The sequence below is a fragment of the Theropithecus gelada genome, chromosome 3 (genome assembly GCF_003255815.1).
Source record: "Theropithecus gelada isolate Dixy chromosome 3, Tgel_1.0, whole genome shotgun sequence".
In the NCBI taxonomy this organism is placed as follows: domain Eukaryota; kingdom Metazoa; phylum Chordata; class Mammalia; order Primates; family Cercopithecidae; genus Theropithecus; species Theropithecus gelada.
Window position 1 is genome coordinate 174,995,045 of NC_037670.1, and position 25,300 is coordinate 175,020,344.

Sequence of the window (25,300 nt, forward strand, 5' to 3'; positions counted from 1 at the left end):
GATCCTTCACCTGATGCCTGAGGTTACAAGAGGATAGGCTGGGCTAGAGCTGCAGCAGCTGCCTCGGCAAGTGGGAAGCTAATTGGCTCAGGAAGGGATATTCCTAAGACCTCGGCTTTGTGAGCCCTGAGCCGAACAGCTCAGCCTATGATCACGCACCACTTCCTGTGCCCCTCGGGACTGCCTTTGAGGGCACCATGACAGGAGCCGCTGAGTCGAGCCCAGCCCAACCCTCAGATCTGCACCATGCTCTGCTCTCCCAGGAGGTTCTGTGCCTCCCGTTCAGCGCGGTTCCTTTGCAGCTTCCTCTCCTCCTCGCCAGCTCCCCATCTCTGCAACGTGATGCCTCATTATGATCGCTAATGATTATTATGGAAAAACTGCTTGCTAACCAAAACAGAAGTCATACTGCAGCCACTCCTCCCTTCCAGGGCCATGTTTTAATTCCTCCCTGGGGTTCATCAGATGCATCTGAATAGCATCCCAATGGCTGTGGGAGGACTAGGAAAAAGGTCACCAGTGAGGATGGCACTGACAGGGTGGCCAAGAACTTAGGGCTTGAAGGTCTGGGATCATCTTTTAAGTTGTTTTCTAGCCTGTATCGTGAGGTAACTTTCCCAGTGCTCACAACGGCCCTCCACTTTTTTTTTCTTGTTGGAGACAGAGTATTTTGCTCTGTTGCCCAGGCTGGAGTGCAGTGGGGCAATCATGGCTCACTGCAGCCTCAACTTTCTAAGCTCAAGGAATCCTCCTGCCTTCGCCTCCCAAGTAGCTGGGATTACAGGCACATGCCACAATGCCCAGCTAATTTTTAAAATTTTTTTAAGAACCTGTTTCCCAGGCTAGTCTTGAACTCCTGAGCTAAAGCAATCCTCCCAGGCACAGGAACCAGCTGCATGCTTAGGAGCCAGTGCCTGCTGACTCCAATGTCTCAGGTGCCTTAACTCAGAACATAAGCCTCGCCCCTGCCCCTCAGGCATCCCCAGAGGCATGGGGTGGCACTAGGCACATGGGCTCAACCCATTTCTCAGTATCTGAAAGAAAAAGCTCCCCCAGGGCCAGAGGATGGAGGACAGCTGAGTCCCTTCACTCATTGCCATGTTACCTAATCCTCATTCCTCCAAGCTCCTTTCTCCAGCCCGAGAATAAGTCTTCCCTAAGGTCACTTAGAGCCCCACAGAAAGCCAAACTTCCCAGCGGAAGAGTCATAATCCCAGGGCACCCAAGGCAACTTGACATTAACTAAAGCCCCTCTGCTAAGACTACCATTCCACCTGGGCTGCTTAAGACCAGGAGACCACCCTGATTTGACCTTCCTGGTGTCCCTAATCAGCAAGTTCCAACTGATTATCTGGCTGCCATCACCTGGTAGAGCAGAAAGGGGAAGCGGAGCTGTCACATATGGTTGTGTTGCTGTGAGAGCCCTCTCCAGACTGTTTCCCTAATGACTGATTTTCTTGCCAGTTAGCATCTAAGTCTTTTGCAGCCAGACCTTATGCTATTGCTAATTTTAAAATAATGGTAAGAGGATCATGCTAAATTCTTCTACTCTGGTTTCTTAGCAATGTCTCTTGCAGACTTCCAACTCACTTATAAGGTGTGATTATTAATATAAAATAATGAAGCTGATTATTTAAACAAATGCCTCAGAATGCATTCTCTTTTTTTTTTTTTTTTTTTTTGGAAGACAAAAGTTAACAACCACCGAAAAAAAACTTGAATTGTACTTGGATGTTTAGTAATTCAAAGTGATTAAGAAGCACCTTCTTTAAAATGCTACTGTAATAAGAAGATCAAGATAAACCGAATTTTGGGGGTGGGAGGGTTGGGTGTTTTTGAGACAGGTTCTGGCTCTGTTGCCCAGTCTAGAGTGCAGTGGTGCGATCTCAGCTCACTGAAACCTCTGCCTCCGCCTCCCAGGCTCCCACTTCAGCCTCCGAGTAGCTGGGACTACAGGTGCGTGCCATCATGCTGGCTAAATTTTGTATGTTTTTGTAGAGACAGGGTTTTGCCATGTTGCCCAGGTTGGTCTCCAACTCCTAATCTCAAGCAGTGCACCTGCCTCGGGCCCCCAAAAGTGCTGGGATTACAGGCGTTAGCCACCGCATCCAGCCTTAAATTGAGTTTTTATTGCTTAATACCATGTATATATGCAGCTTTAAGAAAATGGTTACTATTTAATCTTTTACTAAATCAATTTTCACACTAACCACTCTTTAATGATATACAATTATCTTAAAATATCTCAAAACAGTCACTTTGGAAGGCCCTGCATTTTCCATTTATTTCGACATCATTGAGCACTTGAGAGAAACTAACACACCACATGTGTCCTCTTATGGTCCTTGTGTTGTCAAGCTGCCAGGACTCCTACAAGGAAATACCTCTTCCTACAGCAGTATAAGCTCTCACTGAAAAGCAAGTTCAACCAGGTTTCAGTTTCCAGAAGACTGTCCACCACCAGGGGAAAAGGTAGATCCCACAGACCTGAATCTGGAACTGTAAAGCCCTCAGTGTAACCTCCCTCAGCCTTGACCATCGAAGGACAAATGAACAGCCACCCAGAAGACGGTGAGCTGGAGCCCTCCACTCAGAGGCCACCTGGAAACTGGAAACTGAGAGTAAACCCCCCTGCAAAAAAAGTATCCCCAGCTCCACCTCGGAGGTATCCCAGAGCATGAGAACAGGAGGGGGCCCACAAGCCTCCAGACTGGGGCAGCCACGGACAGGCACCAACATTCATTCTACAAAATGAATGGTCTTGAGGCTGTTGGCCCAAGTCTCTGGTTTGTCCTCCCCACTGCTCCCATCATTCTCTTTCAAATATTTAATATTTACCTTGGTTGTGCTAAAGTGAAAAAAAAAAAAAAAATACAAGCATCTGTAGCCACATTGCCAGTGAAGGAGTGGGGCTTATGCTCCCTGGGGAGGTGGGCAGGGGAGGCAGCCACAATCCGGAGGCCAAGCCTTTGGGAAGAAAACGACCTCCAAGGACAGAAGCAAATTTTGGCCCAGCCAACTCTGTCCAGAAGACATCTCCCTTTTCTGTGCAAAATCTCAAACATGGGGTCTTGTGGGCTTCCTAATGGCCACATCAGGTGCTGGGCACTATGCTAGATGCTGGGTGGGAAGAGACGAAAAGTTGACCAGCATTCAGCCCTTCCCTTTTACAGAGGACAGACAAGCAAGCAGGCAGGATGTGGGGAGCCCCTAACACAGGTGCCAGTGAGTGCCACAACTGGCTGAGAAGCCTGCAGAAGGCCTCAGGATCAGCAACGTCCACGCTAGGACTGGGAAGATAGAAGGGTCTCTCCACACCAAGGATGAAGGAGTCTGCATCACAAGAAGAGGGCAAGATGGACAGATGCAAGAACATGGTTAACAGGACAGAAGCTTGCATGGCTGCGGCACAAGGCACACGGCAGGGAGGGGAGAGGGCAGGTGAGTCTGGAAAGAAAGATGAGAACCTCTGTGCAAAACGGGCACGGAGGGCTTTGTCCTTCAGGCAAGGGGGAGAAGTCCATCTGTCCCTTCAGGACCAGCAGGCGTGTGACTCAGACCACCTGGGCTCACATTCCAGCTCCACTCTGAGGAGCGGGATATGCTTGGGCGAGTCACTCAGTCTCTGGGGCTTTGGTTTCAGGTGGCTGGAATAATGCTTGCCGCAAAGGGCGTGCTCAGGAAATATCCATTGCTGTTATTTGTCAATGAAATGTGAGAGCTGCCACTGCCCGGCTGAGCGGGGATGAGATCTCAGGTAAGGACAGGTGCTGGAGACCAGCTTGCACCTGGACAGGCAGGCTGGGCATCCCTCCACACCTGGAGCTCTGAGCACGGAGGTGGAGGCAAGAGAGGCGGCGCCGCCCTCCCCCTTCCATTCCTGCTCCCAGCCCCTAACCAGACTCCAGCTTGGAACCCTATGCCAGGCTTCCACCAGGTGTTGACAACCGCACAGATCCCTTCCTCTCCTGCCACAGCCCCTCCAGCTCCCATCCCACCCTCTGGCTCTCTTGGTTTGGAAAAACCCTCAGCCCTGGATGACAGACCCTTAACAGCCAGGTGCCCAGCCCTGCAGGAGGGGAGGGACTGCACCACCACAGCTTGCCCTTGTCCTCACCACCAAACTTCCTGTCGCTCTGGAAGCCCAAGTGAGGGGAGGAGCCAGGGAGCAGGGCTGCCTGTGGCTGGACAGTGCAGGCCGGAGGATGGGTAGGGAGAATCTGAAGTCAGACGCACCTGCCACCAACTAGGGATGTGACCTCCAGCCAGTCACCGGACCAGCCAGAAACTGACTGTCCTCATGTGGATGCTAACATGCCCTCCGCTAGAGTAGGGATTCAGGACACAAGGGCAGAGCACCCAGCTGCAGACCAGACCCAGGGACCACCTGGCAAATGCAGCCACTGTGACTGCTCCTCACCCACTCTCCAGCCTTGGCAGGGGAATCCTGGCAGGGACTTGGCAAGGAGCATCTGGGCAGCCTGGCCCATCCAGACTGAACAACTGACTCTGGGTCACCTATGTATTTCTATCAAGGACCAGCATGGACAGGTTGCCCTCTGCTGGGCCCAGACCCCATCCTGAGCGCAGGCACATGCACACTCCCACACATGCATTCACTCCTCAGGAGCACCAAAATCCACACCAGATGCCAACGCCCAGGCAGGGCCCTCACCTAGGGGAAGGCAGCTGACCACAGTGCTGGCATGGTGCCACAAAGAAATAACCAGTGGCACCTCTGCTACAAAGCCAAGAGGGGGGCAAAGGCCCTTTCTTCCTCTCCTCTCCGTGCCCCCCAACACCCAGTCTGGCTGCTGGACACAGAGTAGTGGGCATCAGGCAGACTCCCAGGATGAAGGCACTCTAAGGACAAGGGCAGACCATGACAAGGATGAGACAGCACCAGGGAGCAAGGACTTGGCTCAGCTTACAGTCCAGCACGCGAAGAGCGTTGAGTTTCGTGTGTACCTTCACTGCTCCCCATAAGCTGCTGCCTGGGTCTGTCTCCTGCCCTGGGCTCCAGAGTCCATAAGCAGAGCCACACCCCACTGACACCAAATCTAGGCCACCCCAGCTAGACCCCCACCTGCAGTGACAGTCACATCAACCAACCAGGAAGGCCTGTGTTAAACTTTCAAACCATGAGCAGAAGCAAGCTCACACTCACATGTGCATGTGTGTACATGTGTGGCACAGATCCTGATGCGCATGTGCATGTGTGTACATGTGTGGCACAGATCCTGATGCGCATGTGTATGTGTGTACATGTGTGGGACAGATCCTGATGTGCATGTGCATGTGTGTACATGTGTGGGACAGATCCTGATGTGCATGTGTATGTGTGTACATGCGTGGGACAGATGCTGATGCACAAACCTGTCTTTTCTGCCCGGCATGCCTGTCACCCCTCTTCCCCTCTGACCTGTGTGTGGATCTCTTCCTTCTCCCTATCTCTCCCAGGCCCTGGAAACAGGGAGATCCCTTCCTTCTCTCCTCCCTGCTCCGGGCACAGGGAACCTTCCAGGCTGCTCAGAGACCAACACCTGCCCCACCCAGGCATGGGCAGTGAGAATGGCACAGTTATCTTTAAAACAGTCAACAAATCCACCTCCAAGGGTCAGAGGTTTTGAGGACTCAGCGAGAAGCTACTCTGAGGTCTCTAGAAGCCTTTGGCAGCTCCCCGCCTGCAAACCGGCCCAGCTGGGCTCAGCCTGCCCGCCGCCCATTGGCTCTCCACACCAGCCGCAGTCATTGCACCGCATTCCTCCAGGGGCTGCGTGTCCTCACGAGCCTAGCAGCACATGCACACACACACGTACACACACACAAGCACAAGCAGGCACTTGCGCACACACCCCTCACTGTCCCCAAGATGTCTGCCTTGCCTTGCTCCCCAGTCATGGGAATGAGTCACCCTGAAGGTTGTACCCTCTTCAGGAAGCTCCTCTTGAGATCCAGGATCACAGGGGACCAAGGTGATACAAGTGAGGTCCATCTGCAGCCAGACACCAGGTGAGCTCTGGTCAGGGCTGGGGTCACCCGTGTGGCCAGGGCCCAGTTGTATTGGACAAGATAAGGCTAAGTTGTGGGTGGGGGTGGGGCCAGGACTCAGACCAATTTCGGGTTAGGGTCAACGTGAGCTCAGGAACTGGGCGAGGGAGACAAGTGCGGGGCTGCTTCCACAGTCAGTGTGAAGCCCGCTGTGGGAGCCAAGGTGCCCTGCCCAGCAGAGGCACATGGTCCTCAAGGGCTAGATGCCAGGTTGGTGTCCCATCAGGACTGCCTCTAAATGCATGTGGTCCGGGGGTTGTTATCTTGAATCCAGGGCCCTACAGAGACAAGATTCTGTCTCCCTGGAGATGACCTGTGTCAGCCCCCAGGGAGCACCCCCACTGCACACACCCAGACCTAGATGTAGGGGCAGCCCTGTGGGCCTGGGCAATCAGACAGACCCAGATTCCTGTGCAGGCACACCTGTACATGTCCAGACATGAACACAGGATACAGCAAGTAACAGTTACACCCTCCCAGCACCACTGGAGTCTCCTCAGGATAATTATTTATTATTCATAGTCATCAGCATCTTCATTAATTATTCATATGATCCTTAATTATTATCCTTAACAATAAGAGCAGTAAATAGCAGAAAAGTCCTTGAGGTGCCTAAGGCCCAGGGCCGGGTGCCTCCGGGCAGTTAGACCAGCTAATGCCCTCAGGGCAGTGGGGGGACCACAGGCCCCACCTACTGCCGGCCCTGCCCCTGCCCCTCACTGGGGCCCAGGGGACTGCAGGAGAAGATGGTCCCAAGGGCTGGGGGAGGAGCTGTGCCTTCGAGTTCCTCTCCCCTTCCACGGTCAGGGCCTCCTGAGCAGGGCCTCCAAGGGGAGCAGCCCAGCAGTGCCTTGATCCCTGGGTGAGCCATGTGTCCACACTGGGCAGCCCCACTAACTGCCCGGGTCCGAGCCGTGTCTGTGCAGGGGCTGGGAGGTGAGGGCCCCCAGCTGGCCCGGCAGGGAGAGGCGTCGCGTGGGGCCATCTTGGGGGAGCTCTGGGGCCCCCGGGGGCAGCTCCTCACACGCCATGAACTGGGAAACCTGCAATACACACAGCATGGGCAGGCGAAGAGGCCATGGAGAAGGAGGAATGGGAGGGAAAGGGGCAAGAGAAGCTGGGGACAGAGGATGGACAGGAGGATAGGAGGGCCGAGAGGAGAGTCAGGTGGGCAGAGAAGCTGGAGGGGACAAGGAGAAGAGCCAAGGTAGTGAGAGCAGGACAGGGGCCACCAAGGGAAGGCACCAAGGTGGGAAGTAGAGAAAGGCACTCTCCAAGAGCAGCAGCCAAACAAGAGAGCCGGGAGCAGGGAAAACCCTAGGCCCTTGTCTCTTCCTGAGGATAGGTGGCCGCTGAGCCCAGCCCAACCTGGAATAAGCAGTCTCTGTGTTGGGACAGAAGCTGGGACAGAAAAAGAGACAAGATTCTTTCCTGCAATCCAGAAAGAACTTGGAGACCTAGAAACAGAGGCAGGCTGGCGGCCAGGCATCTGAAGGCCAGGGAGAGGGCTGGGGCAGGCGGGAGGGGTTTGTGGGTGCTGAGCGTCTGCTGGTGAGAGCTCTGCGGGGGCGGCTGCGAAGCGAGACTGGCACATTTGCTGACGTGGGCCCTGGTGTCTGCAAACAGGAGCAGGCAGCATATGGGAGGGGGGAGCGGATGCCAAGGGAAGGGGGGAGGGAGCAGATCCCAGGCCGCCTCTGGCAGCCAGAGGAGTCCCCATGGACACAGGGTGGCACAGACACCGCCATCCTGCAGAGGCCAGGAACATGCAGGTCCACCCAGGAGAGGACAAGGGGCAACCTAGGCCCATCTCTAACAGAGGGGCAAAGCAGGCCCAGGAAGTCCTCCCCTGGAGGCTTGTCCTCTGCACCCTGGGAAATGCCAGGCACCCTCAAGATGACCCTGTGACAGCCAGTGCCAAAGGCAAAGATGGGCAGGACAGTGAGACCAGGGAGTGTCGCTCACAGAAGCAACCCGGGACCCTGCCTAGACATTCTGGCATGCAGCCTCCACCTCCAGGCCTCAGATTCAGTCAGTTCTCCTTGGAGAGCACCCATGGCCGTGACACAGGCGCTACAGTTGGAGCTGGCTCTTCAGGTGATGCTCAGGGGTCTAGCGGTGGAGGCTGTGGACACTAGGGGAATGAAGCTGCGGGCCACTGAGCCTACAGGTTCCTTGCACCCAGCTGTCTAGGGGCTTTGGACGGGGGACTCTCCTGCCCTACTCTGAGCCTGCAGCTCCTGAGGCAGCCTTCCTCCAGGAGAACAGGGATGGGAGGAGGGCAGGCCAAGGTTCAGGGAGGCTGGGCCACAGAGCCCAGTAGAAAGGCAGCAAAGCAGGTTTGGGCTGGAATCGGGGAACAAGTGGGTAGGGGCACATCGAGGAAGCAGGGCTGAAGCTTACCTGAGAAAGCGAGTCCAAGGTGAGGGTGGGGAGGGGGCTGACGGGCAACAGTGGGGATGTGGAAGTGGGGCCAGGCCCCGGGGTGGTCACAGCACTGTAGGCGGGCGGGACCAGCGTCATCTGCCTCTGTAGCAGCTGCAGGACAGTGGCCATGTCTGCACTTAGCCGGGTCTCCAGCCTGGGGCAGGAAGCAGGGGATGCTCAGGAAAGTGGGGACACCAGTGACAGCCTCTGCCAGGAGTGGGGAAGGGGAGAGGGGAGGGGCAGCTGGTCAACCCAGGCCCTCTGTGCTAGAGGTGTGGCAGCCCCCAGCTCGGCTGGGAATGGAAGAAGGGGATCCAGCTGCTGTACACACAGACAGGCCCTCTCCCTCTACCAGACAACACCGCCAGGACCTGGACCAGACTCCAGGGCATGCCCCCACACCCCACCTGCACTCCCTCACCTGTTGAGCTGGCGCTGGAGGGCGTCCAGCCTGCTCTCCACGTCACCCCGGGGCCGCCGACCCGGGCTGGAGAGGGGGATGTTGAGGAGGCTGGGGGTGGGGCCGGGGCATCGAGGGAGCTCCTGGTACTGGCGGCCCCGACTGTCCCCCCAGAAGCTGAAAATGTTGGACACTCCCGAGAAAGCGCCTGCAGCCGGAAAGCAGAGCCGGGTGAGCGGAGTAGATGCCCCGCCGCTGCCCCACCCGGTCCTCCCTCGCCCACCACCCAGGTCCTCCCTTGCCCACGCCTGGAGTACCTGACAGGGGGTTGCAAGTGTCGCTGCTCTTCTCGCAGTCGTCCATCAGGGGTTCCCCACCCGGCGGCTCTCCGGGGGGCCTGGGGCTGGAGAAGGGCACCAGGCGGAGGGGGCTGGAGCTGCGGCCTGGGCCCTCATCCTCACTGCTCTCAGGGCTGGAGGGGCCACTGGACGGGCTCTCCCCCCACGGCCCCCCCGGCCGGCCCCGGCTACTCGGCCCTGCCCCCGCCCGGCCCGGCCCCAAGGCCGACACCTCCCCTGGCTGCTCCGTGTCTGTGGGAAACAGAGAATGGGCCTCAGAGAGGGGAGGGGACCAGAGAGGAGGGGGCAAGGGTGGAGGAGGGAACAGGAGCCTGGGAGAGGACTGGGCAGGACGCCCTGGTTCCTCCCCACTTGCTGCTTCTGCTATCTTGCACCCACTGTCAAGCCAACCAAGAACTCCCAGGACCCCCTGACTGCCCAAGCACTGGCAATGGTGCTTTGGGGATTGGGGGATCTCTGGGACTGCGAGGCCTCAGCCCCATTGTTGACTCCCTGGCCCTCCTTTGTCCTATGTTCTTTCCTCCTCATCGATTCAGGGCAGCGCTCAGAGACCACAGCCCTGTGAGGTCCAAAAACCCTAGGCTTGCCCTGGAGGGTGGAAGAGGGCTTCCTGGAGGAGGTGACAGCTGCAGGGGCCCTGAAAGATGGGCAGCACCCGGACAGCTGGGGTGTGGAGTGGGCACACTGCAGGAAGGGATGGGAAGGTCTGAGGCCTGGGTAAAGCAGACACGGCCCGCCCCGCCTTCCAGCTCCCAGCCTCACCTTGGCCCCGCCCTCCCCTTTCCTCCCCTCCCCCGCCTCACCCTTGTCCGTGCGCCTGCGGAAGGACAGCTTGCGCTTGCGTTGCCGACTGAAGCCACCCTCTAACTCCGCGCTGCCGGGGGAGCCCGGGATCATGTTGGTCTGGAACCAAAATCAGTATCAGGGCTCTTTCGGTGCTCTCCTGCCCCACCAGGGTCAGGCCCCAAGCTCCCTCCTTAACATAGAAAAAGTAGGGCTGGGCGCCCCAGCTCTGGGGAAACCCTTCCCTGCCCCCAGTGTGACCTCTGCCCCAGGCAAGGACTGAGTTTGGGGCTTTTATAGCCTGCTCCATGATACCATTTGACAAATAGGGAAACTGAGACAGAGAAGCATCACATTCAATGTCACACAGCAAAGGGGCAGCCACACAGCTGGAAGCAAGAGGATGGGGTCCAGCTCAGGGCAGCCAACTCACATCTCGCAGGTTGAAGGTGATCTCCAGGCTGGACCAGAAGTGGTCGGAGAACTCAGGGTACATGTCCAGCACCTCCAGCAGGTCATCCCGATGGATCTTGTGTAGGTCACAGTAGGTGAGGGCCCGCACGTCCCCGTTCGACTTGCCAGGCCTCGCATACAGGTTCAGAGGCTCCCCAAAGATGTCATTCTTCCCTGGAGGCCATAGAGAGGACAGGGAGCTCAGCCCCGGGGGGCGGCATCCAGGCAGCAGGCACCTTCTCCCGGCATCCCCACCCTGGGCAAAGCATGTCCCCTCAGCTGGGTCACCTGCCAGCTGGCCCCCAACCCACACAACCAGGGAAGCAATTTGCCAGCCCACCCTCCCTCAGCTCCCAGCAGGCAGGACAGTGCCAGAGGGGCCGGCAGAAGGGGCCAGGAGCCCAGGGTCTCCCAGCAAATGAGACCCAGCCAGCAGGACTACCACAAACCCCATGTCCCAAACACCCTCTTAGCCAATCACTGCACCCTTGTAAGCAATGTTCTTCAAACCAAAGATCAGAACACAGTGGTAAATCAAAACCAGCATTTTTTTTTTTTTTTTTTTTTTTTTACTGAAAGAACATACAGTAGTATAGCTTAGCACAGCACAGAACAGAAATGCTAGAATGTACCACATGTAATAAGGCCCAGTGTTATGTCGTGAAACTTTGATTTTAGTTGTGTGGGAGTGTGTATTTGTGTTTGTACAGAGCTGAGAAACAAAATCTAAAATGTCCTACCATAAACCATGGTTGAAAGAGTTTGCTCTATCTGCCCTGAGGCACGCAGGGCCCAGGGAAGGACAGGCAGAGGGGAGGAAGTCCTCAGTGTCCAGACACACCAACAACCCACCCACTGTGCACAGGCAGGGTAGAAAGGAAGTGGGGAGAGGGGGCAGGACTCCCTTTGCTTTGGATATGTCATGGGGCCGGGCATGAGGCTGCAGGGAACCACATGGCCCTTAGTGAAACCAAATGCCCAGCTTCCAGGCTAGCATTTCTTCCTCTACTGCCCAGGCTGGAGGATCTAGATTTGATCCTACTTTAGGGAAGCAAAAAGTGCCTGTTTGTGGTGGATCCTGAAGGGAAGAATGTGGGAACCCCAGAGTTCAGCAGCCCCACCCCACGTGGGGCTGCTCTTCATGGTCCCGCTTGGAGGGCCTGAGTTCAGATGAATTAAAGGAGCCCAGTGACCCTGTAGGCAGCCCCAGGTCCACAGCCCCGGTGACTGCATATTCAGCGGGCTCACACCTCTCGAGGCTGCAGATGGCATTTCCAGTCCAGTGCCCGCCCCCCACCCCATACCCAGGATGGCCACGACGACGTCGCCCCGCAGGATCTCGATGGAGCCCCGGGAGATGAAGTACAGGGCGGTGAGCAGGTCCCCAGCATGCACCAGTGTGTCCCCTGGCGGTGCATGTGTGGTCTTGAACTTCATGGCCAGGGCCCGAAGGCAGCCCTTGGTGGCCCCTCGGAAGGGTTTGCAGTGCTGCAGCAGTGAGCGGTTCAGGTGCAGGCAGATGTCAGCCTGCAGGCACTCAGGGAAGCCCTTCAGCACCTGGGGGCAGGGTGGGGGCAGCTCAGCACACCCTCCCTTGGGACCCCCCAATCCACACTCCACTCCACCATCCCACCCCTCTATGTCAGGGAAATCTCATTCTCCAGGCCTGGGAGATCTCAGAAGCATCAGGCGGCCCAGTGTCTTGGGAAGGACCTGAGACCCCACTCCAGCTTCACCACCCCTGGCTGAGCACCCTTGGGCTCCAGACCTCAATGTTCTTATTTATAAGGCATAGAGACTATTCCCGCCCTGGGCTGTTGTAAGGATTGAACCCCATCGCCTGTGTGATATATAGCTCCTACCCCAAAAGGGGAGCTCTCCAGAGAAGGGGTTCCAAGGGCTTCCGTTTCCTCACGGACAAAAAGGGGCAGCATGCCTCCAGGGTCCTTCTTACTGCTGACTGTGACCGCCTGAGACTTGCTTGCTGTGCCAAGAGGCTCCCCTCTGCCACCCTACTCTTCCCAGCCTGCCACCCACTGGCCACGCTCTGGTGGCCTCACCGCGTTCATGTCGATGCCGTTGGTGTAGGACCAGGCGTGCTGGAAGTACTCCTCGAGGCGCTGGCGCAGGGGGTTGGGGATCTGGTGGAAGCGGATGAACTCCCGCACCCGCAGCATCTGTGTGTGGTAGCGGGCTGTGCCCGAGTACAGCCGCTGGATGATGGCCGACACGTTGCCGAAGATGCTAGCGTACATGAGGGCTGGGGGCGTGGGCACGTGGGGCTGTCAGCCTCTGCGGGAACCCCACCCACCCACAGGGACCCTGCTCAGGCCCTGCACCAGGTCAGTGTCTCAGTCTCAGCATCGACATGCCCACGAGATGCCCTTGTACATCTGCGTTCCAGCACACTCCACCCTTCAGTAGTCCCCGCCCTGGTGACCCAGCCCCCAAACCATGTCACGATGGTGGCCCCTGGAGTCTCTAAGTCCCAGGGTCCTCACTCTGGCCCGGCTAGCAGCCTCAGTTTCCTCCATCTTGGGTTCCTCCACTGTGGGCTCTCCCCGCCACCCGCCCCTGGGCACACTCACAGCCAATGAGCATGACGCAGATGGAGAAGATCTTCTCTGAGTTGGTGTTGGGAGAGACGTTGCCAAAGCCCACGCTGGTGAGGCTGCTGAAGGTGAAGTAGAGCGCGGTCACATACTTGTCCTTGATGGAGGGGCCGCCCAGGCCGCTGCTGTTGTAGGGCTTGCCTATCTGGTCGCCCAGGTTGTGCAGCCAGCCAATGCGGGAGTCCATGTGCGGCTGCTCCATGTTGCCGATGGCGTACCAGATGCAGGCCAGCCAGTGCGCAATGAGCGCGAAGGTGCACATGAGCAAGAACAGCACAGCCGCGCCGTACTCTGAGTAGCGGTCCAGCTTCCGCGCCACGCGCACCAGCCGCAGCAGCCGCGCAGTCTTCAGCAGTCCGATCAGCTGAGGGACAGGGAAGGGGCAGATTCCGTTGACGGGGCAAGGGAAGAGGGGAGGTGCTGTGGCCCTCAGAGCAGGCATCAGAGGTCAGATCCCCAAAGACATCCTAGGCCCTCCTCCTAAGAGTTGAAGCCCACGCTGGACCCAGCACATGTGTCTCATTAATCTTACTGCTAGCTTTGAGACCGAGGTAGCCCCCATAGTTCGGATGAGGAAACAGGGGCACTGAAAGGTGCAGTGATCACTCTAGGGTGCCTGCCCACTCCCACCAGCTTCTAGGGCACTTTGGTGTAGCTACAAAATAATGGCCCCTTAGGGTGGATGAATTAGGAAAAAGGTGTCTTGTGTGGCCCTCTGCAACCTTCGAGGAGCTTGTATGGAGAGGAGGAGCATAGATTTGCTGGGGTACCCACCATGCCTCTGCAGCTGCCTTGCCACCATGTCTCTCTACCACTGTCTTTCTCTCTTTCTCTCTCTCTCTTTTTATCTGTCCTCCTCGCCACCCCCTCCACCCCACTACCTCCCACCACCTTCCTGGCCTCTCCTCTCCCCACACCACCTGCCTCCTTGCTAACCCCACCTCCTCAGAGCCAGAGCCAAAGATGAGCAGGTCGAAGGGGATGGCGGCCACCATGTCGATGAGGAACCAGCCCTTGAAGTAGTGGACGGCGATGCGGCCGGGGTGGCTGACCACCTCCTCGTTGGCATTGACGTAGGTGGTGCGGAAGTTGATGAGAATGTCCACGATGAACATGATGTCCACAATGAGGTCCACCACGGCCAGCGGCTGGCAGGCATAGCCACACTCGGTAGCAGGTGGGCCTTCTTCTGTCTCCTTCAGCAGGAAGGCAGCCGAGTAGGGTGTGAAGACGGCCGTGTAGATGACCAGCAGCAGGATGAGCCAGTCCCACACCGCCTTGAAGGGGCTGTAGTGCAGGATGGTCCAGCGGTGGATGCGCGGTGCCTGCAGCTTGTACTCAGGCAGCACATCGGCGCCCAGGGACAGGACCTGCACGCGGGGAAGGCGGAAGCATGGGTGAGGCAGGCCATGGGACCTCAGGGGCAGGAGCAATGACATCTCTGCCGGGGCCAAGCAGAGTGAGCAGAAGGCCAAAAAAGTTTCCATCAGAATGCCCACCCCTCAGCCAAGTGACCACAGCAAATAGCCACCCCCAGGTTTGGGCATCATGGTTCCCAAAATGACACACAGCACAGGACTAGCTCCAAACAGTTCCAACAGTTCCCGGCAGACGTTGATTCAGGACACTCAGCAGGAACACCCAGTGCTGCTCCCCACCGGCAATGCAGATGCAGACCTGCCTCTGTGACTGTCCTGAGACACTGGCCCACACCCCCAACCACACACGCCATAGTCTCAGCCCAGAACGGGTTCCAAGGACAACAGCTCCCAGCCTAGGCAGCGGTCCCAGGAGCCACAGTCCCAATCCATTGACTGGTAGTCACTGCAGTTCCTACCAGCCTGTCTTCATGCCACAGGCCCGAGGACACCAGGCAACCAGTCTTGGGTCCCTTGCCCTTCCAGGATGAGGAAAGACCAAGACACTCCCCCCCTTCACTCGTATACCTCGCTCCCTCAGACCCCTCTCCACACAGGTCAGGGACAGCCCACAGTCCTCATCCTCCCACCCTCTTACAAAGGGACAAAGAAGACCTAGCCCAGCTGGGAGGAGATGGCACCCAACTTACACAGAGAGACGTGCATACAGGGACTGCTCAGCAGTGACACACACAGCTCCTGTACCAGCTCACGCTCACACTCTGCCTCGTCCACACTCACACTCATCAGACAGAGGCAGGCTGGCCATCCAGACCCGGTGACAGCACGCACATCCCTCTTGCTCCCAAGGCAAACTAAGAAGAGCTCCGGCCAGCTTCTCCACAATCCCAGACGCTTCTGGGTCTCCCTAGAATCCTCTCTCAGACATGCAGCTCAACCCAAAAACCCCCTCCCCAAGCTCTCCCTGCCATCCCTGGGCAGCCAGCTGAACCCAAGGCCTTGCCCAGCCCCCATGAATTCCAGAGGTGCTGGCCCTGCTCCCAGAAGCACCAACTCCCAGGCCCCCACAGTCTCAGGCTTTTGGGTTGGGGAGGCCATAGTGGATGAGTCCCAAAGACTCCTTCATACTCAAGCTGGGCTTGCCCAAGACACCTTCACACATGGTGCTGCTTGGAGAACATCTCCTTAGAGGAAATAACTAGAAGTTAAGACAGGTCGTAGTTAAAGATCTGACCACCCTGGGGTGGACACAGGGCTTCCAGAGGTACCAGATGGGCTAGGCAGGGAGGGAACACATGGACAGGCTCCCAGGCTCCATTTCTGCTCTACCTGCTGAGTACCCAGCTCCTTAAGGCAGAGAGCAGTTGCCCACGGGTGGGCGGCCCTTCAGTGATCAAGTGGGGACTGGAAAAAAAAAACAACTGGCTAGGCCCCTGCTGACAAGGGGGCAGAAGAAGGTAGCTGCCCCTGGATAGGACTCTTCTCTGTGCCTGAGAGGTCAAGCCTCTGGTCGGAGGTATCAGGACCACCCCTAACAGCAGTGACCCTACCCTACCCCTGAGTCTGCACACAGCATGAGCAACATTGCCCCAGGGCACAAACTCACACGTGCACCGGGCACACCTCATCCTGACAGGGGCCAGTCCCAGCTCTTCAGCCACCAGCTCACCTATGGCCTTGGGCCAGGTCTGTCCCCCCAGCCTGTTGTCCTATAGAATACTGAAGCTGGCTTGCTTAAGCCAAACCCTGGCTCCTCAGCTGTGAGTGGGAAGACCTACCTGTACCTGTGCCCCAGCTGGAAAGAGCATATGAGCCAAGGCAGAATGCTCAGGTGTGGGGCGGTGGGGGCAGGGATGGGATTCCCAGACTCAGCCCTGAGCCACCTCCCATTCGTCCTCCACTGTTGGCCCAAGCCCACCCCAGGTTCTGACAAGAGAGCTGCTGGATGGCTCCCAGGAGGTAACAGAGTACTGCATGGCCCAGTCACCACACCTCGGCCGCCCATGAAGAGATGAGCCAGGTGCCTCAGCCCAGCGCACCCTCACCACCCACACAGTGGCTTCCGCATATTCCAGCCTCCTCGACCCCCCAAAACAGCACAAGCCTCCCTTGCCCACTGGGTCCAACCCCAGCACATAGAGCAAGGGAGCCCCAGTGCCTCCATGCCAGGCCCAGCTGCTGCCTGCCGGCTTCTCACAGTCCTGCCCGTGAGCTCCTTCTCCCCACTCTGCCTCCCCACCATCTCTCTGGGCATCTGTCTCATTCCTGTCATCTCCCCACTTTGCATTTTGAGCTCTAGGACTGTGGGCCATGGCAGCCACAGGGGAGGGGAAGTCCCGGCAAGGGAAACTATGTAAGCCCAGTCTGGGAGGGAATGAAAGCAGGAGCCAAGCGCGGGTGAGCAGGGCCAGGCCCCATGGCTCCCAAAGCCTCCTGCTTCCCAGCAGCCCTCTCCCCAGCCTGGAGCCAGAGCCCTCGGGCCAGCCACCTGCCTCAGTGCCCCAGCCCCAGAAAGAAGAGGAAGGACCGGGTGTCACCTACCTCCTGGGCTACGAGGCTGGAGATGCGCACTGCCCGCCTCACCCGGCCTTTCTGGGCCCTGGGCCGCAGAGCCCCTGTCCTGCTCGCCTTCCCAGCTGGCGCCGCCATGGACGACTTGGCGCCCTGCAGCCTGCCTGCCCTGGAGCCTGAGGGCCCAGCCAGTGCCTCACCTGCACCCCAGCAGCAGTCCCAGCCCAGGCTGCACCCCCAAGGCTGGCCGACTGGCAGCCAGGGCAGCCTCTGGCATGAAGCCAGGGTGGTTGGGGCTGGGCCCCGGGGCTGGGGTCACCCTGGCAGTAAGCATGGACAGCAGCCTGCCTGGCTCGAACTGCCCATGGCCCCGTGGTGTGGGCCCTGCTGCCAGGGTGCCGCGCTCTGCCTGCCCGCCAGCCCAGCAGCGGCCGCGCTCGGAACCTCGGCTCCTCCAGCCGGCCCCTCCTCCTCCCCACCCCCACCCCGCCACACTGGGCTCCCCCGCCCCGCCGGTGCCGGGCCAGCGGCCCCCTCCCCCGCAGCCCGCCCGGGCTCCTGCAGCGGCGCTCCCGCAGCCTGAGCCCCTCCCCCTCCGCCAGCAGCCGGGCCTGTCACCGCAGATTAATGGTCTCCCTGACACCCCCGCCCAGCCGGTCCAGTGCTGAGCCAGCCAGAGTCAGACAGAGACACCCAGAGATGGAGAGACTGCTGGTGACTGGCAGGAACACACACGCCTGCCGACACATACAGGCGCACATGCACAGACCCACCGCAACTCATGGGCACATGCAGCAGGCACAGGAGCAGAGCAGATGCCAGGGGCTCAGGTGGGAACCAAGAGAGAGGCAAGGGAGGAGGGAGAGAGGGGTAGGTGGCCAGATAAGGGCCTGGGGCAAGGGGGAATGTTCTGGAGTCAAGGCCAATGGGCTGGAGACCTGGCGGGGACCCAGAGAGCCAGGCGATGGGAGCAGGGCCAGGAGGCTGCCAAGGTAGCAGGGCAGCTCCCTCACATGGGCCAACCCAGGCAGCTGCTGTGGAAGCGGCAGAAGGGGACAGCTTGGGACAGGAGTCCCCCACATTATCCCAGGCTTCTCACTCACTGCAGGTATCCACACTCCTAACCCACCCACCCCTAGCCCCCAAAGGCTAAGGTGTGGGGTGGATGAGGCCATGGAGGGGTCGCAGGTCCTCTTGCTGCCAGGAGGACCCCAAACCCAGGAGGGGACAGAAGACTAGGCTGGCTAATGCCCCCAAGGCTGAGGAGTCTTCTCTGGTCCAGGATTCAGGGACCTGACCCTTCCATATCTTTGTACCAACCACCCATCCAATCCCCTCCCCATGAGAAAACTTGCTTCTCGCATGCTTTGGGGACATAGTTGGGCCCTTCGAGGCCATCCTGGCCATCCCCACAGGACTAGGGCCCACCCTCTGCCTGGTGCATCACCTTGGCCTAGAAGAATCAAGAGCCTCCTGTCCTTGACCTCTGTGACCCCTTCTCATTTGAAGCCTCCCAGTTGGCGTGGCCCCTAGTACTCCCTTCACACACCCTGCAGCCAGACGTTTCATGTCCCTCAGGCCACCTTCCCCCTTTGCTACTGGCCCTCTCACGCCCCCAGCCTCAACTGCCCTGTCCTCACCCTGTGCCCTGAAGGCACGCACCCCATCCACCAATCCTCCCCATCAGCTGTCCCCAGCCCTTCCCCAGGCCCCCCCAGTCCCCTCTCCAGAACTTCTCAGACTGTCCCCTCTCCCACAACCCCAGCTCTGGAATAGATCGCCAACCCCAGCCCTCAGGTCTGCCTCCCTCCAAGAGGCCTTCACTGGCTAGCTCCCTCCACCTGGCTCTGGAGCACAGCCCACTCCAACCCCCTCTCCAAGCTCCTCCAAGGTGAGAGGAGAGCCCAGCCACTGGGCACTTACCTGGGTGACCTTCTCGGTGACATTGTGGGTTCGCTCCTTTATCTTGGGTGCTATGATCTCACGGTCACTGGTGGGAGAAGCCAAGAAGGGGTCACCCTTGAGGTCCACAAAGTTGAGGGTGATTTGGGGAATCTTGCTGATGGTGCGGTAGCGCACGAGGTCGGAGTCTGAGGTGGAGTTGAGTAAGCCACTGCGCAGGGGGTGCATGGCCCCTAGGTGGAGAGGCAACATGGTCAGGCCAGCAGGCCGGAGGCCCCAGGCCAGGCAGGCCACCCACAGACCAAGAGTGGAGACCAGGCCCTGCACAATCAGGAGTCCCTGGAAGTCCAGGGGAGTCACAAGAAACAACGGAGGTCAGACCCCCCGCACCACTCTAAAGAAGCAGCCAGGAGACAGCCTGTGACCAGGAAGAGGAAGAGGAAACGGTCTGCCCCAGGACACTGGCAGGCAGGGGGCCAGGTGGTGTTCGGAGGCCGGGCGCATCTCCTGCCCAGGGCATCCCTGCTCCAGGCCGTCCCGGGACAGCCAGCTCTAAGGGGCCCACCAGGGCTCTGGGAGTGGAAGAATGTAATGGGATGAATGGACATTTAATAGCGCAACACGCCACTTAATGGAATTAAATAAGTGCTTAATGGGATTTCCATCTCCCAGGCACCCAGGACGTAGTGGAAAGGTCGGAAGCTGAGGGCCGAGAATGCAGCAAGCCTGGCAGCCGAGAAAGCGTGGACTGGGGCGGAACGGGTCCCGTGGCGCCCTCACCGGTGCTGGCGTGGCGCGGCGGCGGGGGCAGCGCCCCGGCGCGCATGGCCTCGATGTCGTCCGCCGACGAGGCGCGGCGCACGCTGGCGCAGCTCTCTCGGGAGCGCGTCCGGGCCAGGCTGCAGCTAGAGCCTGAGGCGTCGGGGTTGAGGCTGTGCGCGCGGGGCGATGGGAGCGGGCCAGGCGCGCTGCGGGGCGGAGAGCCGGGACCCACCAGCGCGCGCCGCTCCTCCGCGGGCCCAAGCCCTGCCACATGGTTGTCCATGGCCGTCACTTCGTCCAGGGCCAGGGACTCGCTGCTGGGTGCCGCGGGCGTCAGGTCCACGTCCACCACCACGGCCCCGGGGGCGCCCCCGCCGCCTGCGCCGCCCGACCGCACCGACGACTCCCGGGCCGTCAGCGCCAGCAGCGCGGGCAGCTTCAGGCGGAAGGTCTTGGCGCGGCCTGCGGAAGAGGAGAGGCATGTGGCCGTGAGGACCGCGAGCAGCCCTGGAGTGGGCAAGGCCTGGGAAATAGAGCCCCAGCCGCTGGGTAAGGGAAAGAGGGGAACGGGCAACCCTCCATCCCCGCTCCCATGCACAATATTTTGACCTCGAGTCTCAAAAATCATTCTAGAATCCAGTCATCATAAAAAGCCGTATCTGAAGCGACACTTCAGGGCGGATTCCATAAATCATCCCTGTCTCTCACACCGGCCGCTGGGTGCCAGCGTCCCCATTTTAGACATGAGGAAGTGTGGACACAAAGGCGTCATGTCACTCTCCGGAGGTCACATAGCCAGTGGGTAGGGCCTGTGCCTAAGTGGGTGAAGCAACGCCAGGGGCCCTGCCGTTCGGGGTGGCATCCGATGAATAGGCAGGGCCAGTGTTACTGACACTGTCATTTTAGAGCGTGAGAAACCAAGAGGTGAGCACTTTCGTCATGATGCTGAGAGAAAGATTAAAATTAAGCCAAAGAGGGCGTCCTGACAGAGGAGGGGGCTCAGAGCCTTTGTTGTCAAGGGGATGGTCCAGCCCAGGTGGGCATTCCCTCAAAGCCTCTCCTCAGCTAGCCAGGACCCCCAGGAAACTTGGCCAGTCCATGAACAAGGACCAGATGGCAGAAACTACACAGAGCTGAGTCCATGGGACACAGCTTCCTACTGTGCAAAGGAGCTGCTCCCAGGTGGTCATGTTCCCCACTCCTGGGCTGCTCAAGTCAGACTAGAGAGGACCACTCCCAGGGAATGCTGGGATTGGAAGCCCAACAGGTGAGGCTAAGGAAACGGTGCTAGCCCATGCCAAGGACCTGTGATTCTGGGCCCTGCCACTCCACCCCCATATGTCCATCCTGGGCCAGGGTACAGGGTTCACTTCCCACCTCCAAAGGGACCCCCCCACCCAACCACTACATCCTCCCTTCCTGCACAGTGTTGACCTTGGACAGCTCACAGCCCCAGAGAAGTGAGACCACGAACCCCTGAGCCTGCCCTAAAGCAAGTACACTTACCTGAGGCCAGCCAGCTGGTGGGGGGGCCCCGGTGATTGGTGTCATGAGCCGGGGACCCCACCATGTCCTTCTCCATCACCACCTCGAAATTGAGGATGAACATGATGACAGCCCCATCCTCGTTCTTCACGGGCACCACATCCACCAGACATAGGAAGCAGCTCCCTGTGGAGTGGGAGAACATAGTCCCCTTGGCACCCTCTCAGTGGGCAGAGCAGAAAGCCTGGAGCCCAAGCGGACCCTTCCACTTCTGCCTCCCCATATGGCCCTTCCTCTCCAGGATCTCCCATTCTGATCCCCCACCCGGCCATGTGCCTGCCACCCTTATGGCTCCCCTCAATCTGTCTGCCCCAGCTTGTTGCTACTGGACTCCCCTACCCCTCTCTCTGCCTGTGTGATTTATCTAGCTCTTTCCCAGGTGCACCTTCTCTCATGCTGGCTATGATCCTTCTTCCCCTCTTTGATCTCATTTCCTCCCTATCTCATTTCCTCATATCCTCCCAGCACCTCTGCCTTTCCCTCACGTGAGGCGCTGTAGCACAGTGCTTAAGTCCACAGACTTAAGGCCTACGATCTCTGGGTTCATAGCCCAGATCTGCTACTTAATCACTTATGCATTTTTTCCTAAATTATTTAACATCCCTGTGCCTCATTTTTTCTATCTATAAAATGGGAAGAAGAATAATGTTTTTAAAAAATTTTTTTTAAATTTTTAATTGATACAATAATTGTACATATTTATGGGGTACACAATGATGTTGCGATACACATAGTGTATATAATTCTTTTCTCATGAGTTATAAAGATTAACCAAGTCAGCACATGCTGAGTGCTTAGGCAATGCCTGGCGTATGCTGCACACTACAGACGGTTAGCTGTTACTATCTGTCTCTGTCTCTGTTCTCTCTAGATTAGCACCAGCCGTTGTGTCAGCACACAAGATAAGGACAGACGTTGAAAGCAAGAGTTTCAAAAACTTTACAGCAATTTGGCATCGCCATAATATCCACGCATGTGCTCTTGTATTTCACAGATGTACCAGCCTATAACATATTAGCATTAAAGAAAACTGATCCTTCACCAAAGAGTCTAAGAAGCACTGCTTCTATATCTTTCATCTTCACCTCGCCTCACATTTCTCTTGATCTTTGATTTTTTCTTTTCTAGTCTCTCTCTGTCCACCAAAGGACCTGTACCAGATGAGGTCAGTCCCCGAGGCCAAGTGCACCTGGTCTCCCTCAGCTCCCTGTTGAGCACATGGGCCCCACGCCCTCCCGTGCCAATTTCTGAAGGAGCCCCTTTTAGGCCAAGCACTCAGTTCCACCTAAGGCCAAGCTCAGAACCTCCCGCTCGCAGGAAGTCCCTAATGAAACCAGAAGGCAGTTAACATCCCGCTCCAGCTCCTCTATGGCCCCCCAGGGACCCACCAGGCAGGCTCCTCATCTCCCACTCTCCCTAGGGAGCCTCTTCCTTCCTCTCGGCTCCCCCTCTGCTCAGCTGTCTTCTCTGCCTCCCAGTGTCTCCCGTCCCCACCGAAGTGCCTAACGCCTAGAGTCATAGGCCCTGGGGCCAGCACTGACTGGTGGTGTCAGTGACAGGCCATGCTGACAGGGAGGCTGCAGGCATGGGGGAGAGGCGAGGGTGATGAACCATGCAGTCCCGCTCCATCTTAGCAACCCAGCCTCCCTTTCTTTTTTTTTTTTTTTTGAGACAGGGTTTCACTCTGTCGCCCAGGGTGGAGTGCAGCAGCATGATCTTGGCTCACTGCAACCTCTGCCTCCCAGGTTCAAGCGATTCTCCTGCCTCAGCCTCCCAAGTAGCTGGGACTACAGCTGCAGGCTACCATGCCCAGTTGACTTTTGTATATTTTGATAGAGACGGGGTTTTCACTGTGTTGGTCTCGAACTCCTGGCCTCAAGTGATCTGCCCGCCTCAGCCTCCCAAACTGCGAGGATTACAGGTGTGAGCCACCATACCCAGCCTCTCTTCACCTTTCTACCTCCCAGAACCTCCCTGGCTTACCCCTACTCCTGATCTCAAACCCACAGCAGGGGCGATGGCGGTGGTGCTATGAGTCAAGGGAGAGGCCAGCAACAGAGGCCGGCAACCTGGAGGCGGCGCCACCCCTGGGACTTGGAGCTGGTGCTTGAAGCCTGTCAGTGAGGCCAAGGGGCTATGTGCTGGGGAGGCAGGGAGCAGGCCAGGTGGAAAGGGCCTGATGCACAGCAGATGCTGGCCAGGCTCAGGGATTCTAACCAGCTGGGGATTCATCTAGGGAAACGAGGTCCTCTGAAACCAGCTTAAACAGGATGGCACTAGGTGAAAGGGCTCTCTGCCCCACCCCACAGCCCTTCCACTCACCACATCCCAGACCCTCACAGCTCTGCCCAAGGGCCCTGAGCTCCGGGGCTCTGTCTGGGTCTCCCTGCAGCAGCCACTCTTGTCCCCTGACCTCCGGCCTCTGACACACAGCTGTGGTGCTGGAAGCTGCAGGGGGCTGGGCCCAGCTGGAGACCATTTGGCACCCAGACAGCCTGCCTGGAGTTTATGCCCTAATATGGTGATGGCCGGCAGCGGCCTGAACAGGGATGCGCCTCACCAGGACTGAAGAGAGGCCGGAGACCAGGGAGCCTTAGCCCTGGAGACCCAGCATCCACCCCAGGGACCACAGCCAGCCAGGCCCTCGAACCTAAGTCCTCACCAGGGAGCTTGCCTCAGAGAAACCTAGAGTCTGGAGCCAAGATGAACCCAACCTTCAGAATAGGCTGGAGGCTCTGTCCCCAGCACAGGGCCCCGGAAATTCCAACCTTGAGACCTCAGCACCCCGTTCCCTCTTCAGCTCAAGCTGCTCAGCAAGGGAGCCCAGAATGGCATTCTGAAGCCCACCCAGTCCTGGACCCCACATCTCAAAACCCCTCGCCAGGGTCACAGAAACTCTAGGTATATACCACCTTGCAGCACAAGCCTGTGCCTCACACTTAAACACATGAGAGAGAGAGAGAGAGAGAGGAGTGTCTGTTGGTCCTCTTCCTTTGTCGAGATTCAAGAAATTTTTCCTTTCAAAATAACCCTGTCAAAGGCCTGGTTATTCCAAAAATGTGAATTGGAGCCCTGCCCGAAGGCAGGGGCCAAAGCGGGGGAGATCTAGCGATCGTCAAGGGGATGTGGAAGGAAGGAAAGTAGGGCCCCAGATAGGCCTGGGCTCTTGGAGGCACTGCCTCTGACCACCCTGCCGGGTCGGCTGGGGCTTCTGTGAACTGCCACATCACCTGCTCCCAGCTCTTCAGCCAGGCCTCCCAGCCAGATGCCATCCCACCACTGGCTGGGTTATGGGGGGGTGGGAGTGCCTTCACTTGCCCCGGTGCCCACCTACTCCAGACCCCTAGGCCCTCGCTCTGCTCCCTTCTCCCTCCTACTCGCCCTGGCTCCTGCCAGTGGCTCAGCTCCCCAGGACAGAGACGAAGGACCCAGCTGCTGCAGGCTGCAGTTCCGCTGAGAGCCACTCCGTGGCAGGCATAGCCCACGCTCCCGAGGCAGCCAGCACTGGAGCACTCAGGGGGCAGCCAGGACAGACAAGGAGGGTGGAGGGGGTGCAACAGGGGAGAGAGTTCCCAGTCTCAAAGGGAGGGGGCATGGGCTGTGGAGTCAAGTGGCCTCTGCACATTGCGTTAGAATGACTTTGGGCCAGTCACCAGCCCAGAGCCCCCGGGCGCTCATCTGCAACACAGGGTGATCCTGCCCACCCCCCAGGGCTGTGGGGGTGAAACGGCCTAAGATATGTGAAGCTCAGAGCCTGGCTTGAGGTCTCCATAAGCTTGAGACAGAAGAGAGGCAAACAAGGGTGGAAGAAGCTTAGCAATGAGAGGCCCCAGGGCCAGCCTGGCTCATGTGGCTGATGCCAGAATACTCTGCCCTGACCCCATTCCCACCCCAGCCTCAGCCCCAACCCCACTCCCACCCCAGCCCCAGCCCCAGCCCCACTCCCACCCCAGCCCCAGCCCCAGCCCCACTCCCACCCCAGCCCCAGCCCCAGCCCCACTCCCACCCCAGCCCCAGCCCCAGCCCCACTCCCACCCCAGCCCCAGCCCCAGAGCTCGCTGAAGACACCTCCCTTTGGGTGAGAACGCACCCCCTAGATCGGAAAAGCGTCGTGTA

General features: G+C 58.4%; 1 protein-coding gene across 2 annotated transcripts in view; it reads right to left on the reverse strand.

Annotated features, from left to right (window-relative positions):
- Nucleotides 1–6,537: 6,537 nt before the first annotated feature.
- KCNH2 (potassium voltage-gated channel subfamily H member 2) overlaps nt 6,538–25,300 on the reverse strand; it is a 33,829-nt gene continuing 15,066 nt past the window's right edge. The window contains exons 3-15 of one of the 2 annotated variants that reach the window (XM_025379189.1): nt 21,146–21,310; nt 19,658–20,101; nt 18,899–19,110; nt 14,027–14,455; nt 13,062–13,449; nt 12,534–12,733; nt 11,778–12,030; nt 10,454–10,647; nt 10,041–10,140; nt 9,196–9,468; nt 8,900–9,086; nt 8,455–8,632; nt 6,538–7,094 (exon numbers count right to left, since the gene is read on the reverse strand). In XM_025379189.1, coding sequence (XP_025234974.1) covers nt 6,945–7,094; nt 8,455–8,632; nt 8,900–9,086; nt 9,196–9,468; nt 10,041–10,140; nt 10,454–10,647; nt 11,778–12,030; nt 12,534–12,733; nt 13,062–13,449; nt 14,027–14,455; nt 18,899–19,110; nt 19,658–20,101; nt 21,146–21,310 — 3,173 coding nt within the window. In that variant the 3' untranslated portion in view covers nt 6,538–6,944. Of the gene's footprint in view, nt 7,095–8,454; nt 8,633–8,899; nt 9,087–9,195; nt 9,469–10,040; nt 10,141–10,453; nt 10,648–11,777; nt 12,031–12,533; nt 12,734–13,061; nt 13,450–14,026; nt 14,456–17,005; nt 17,510–18,898; nt 19,111–19,657; nt 20,102–21,145; nt 21,311–25,300 lie in introns of those variants that run through there. The other variant, XM_025379191.1, reaches the window with a different exon arrangement.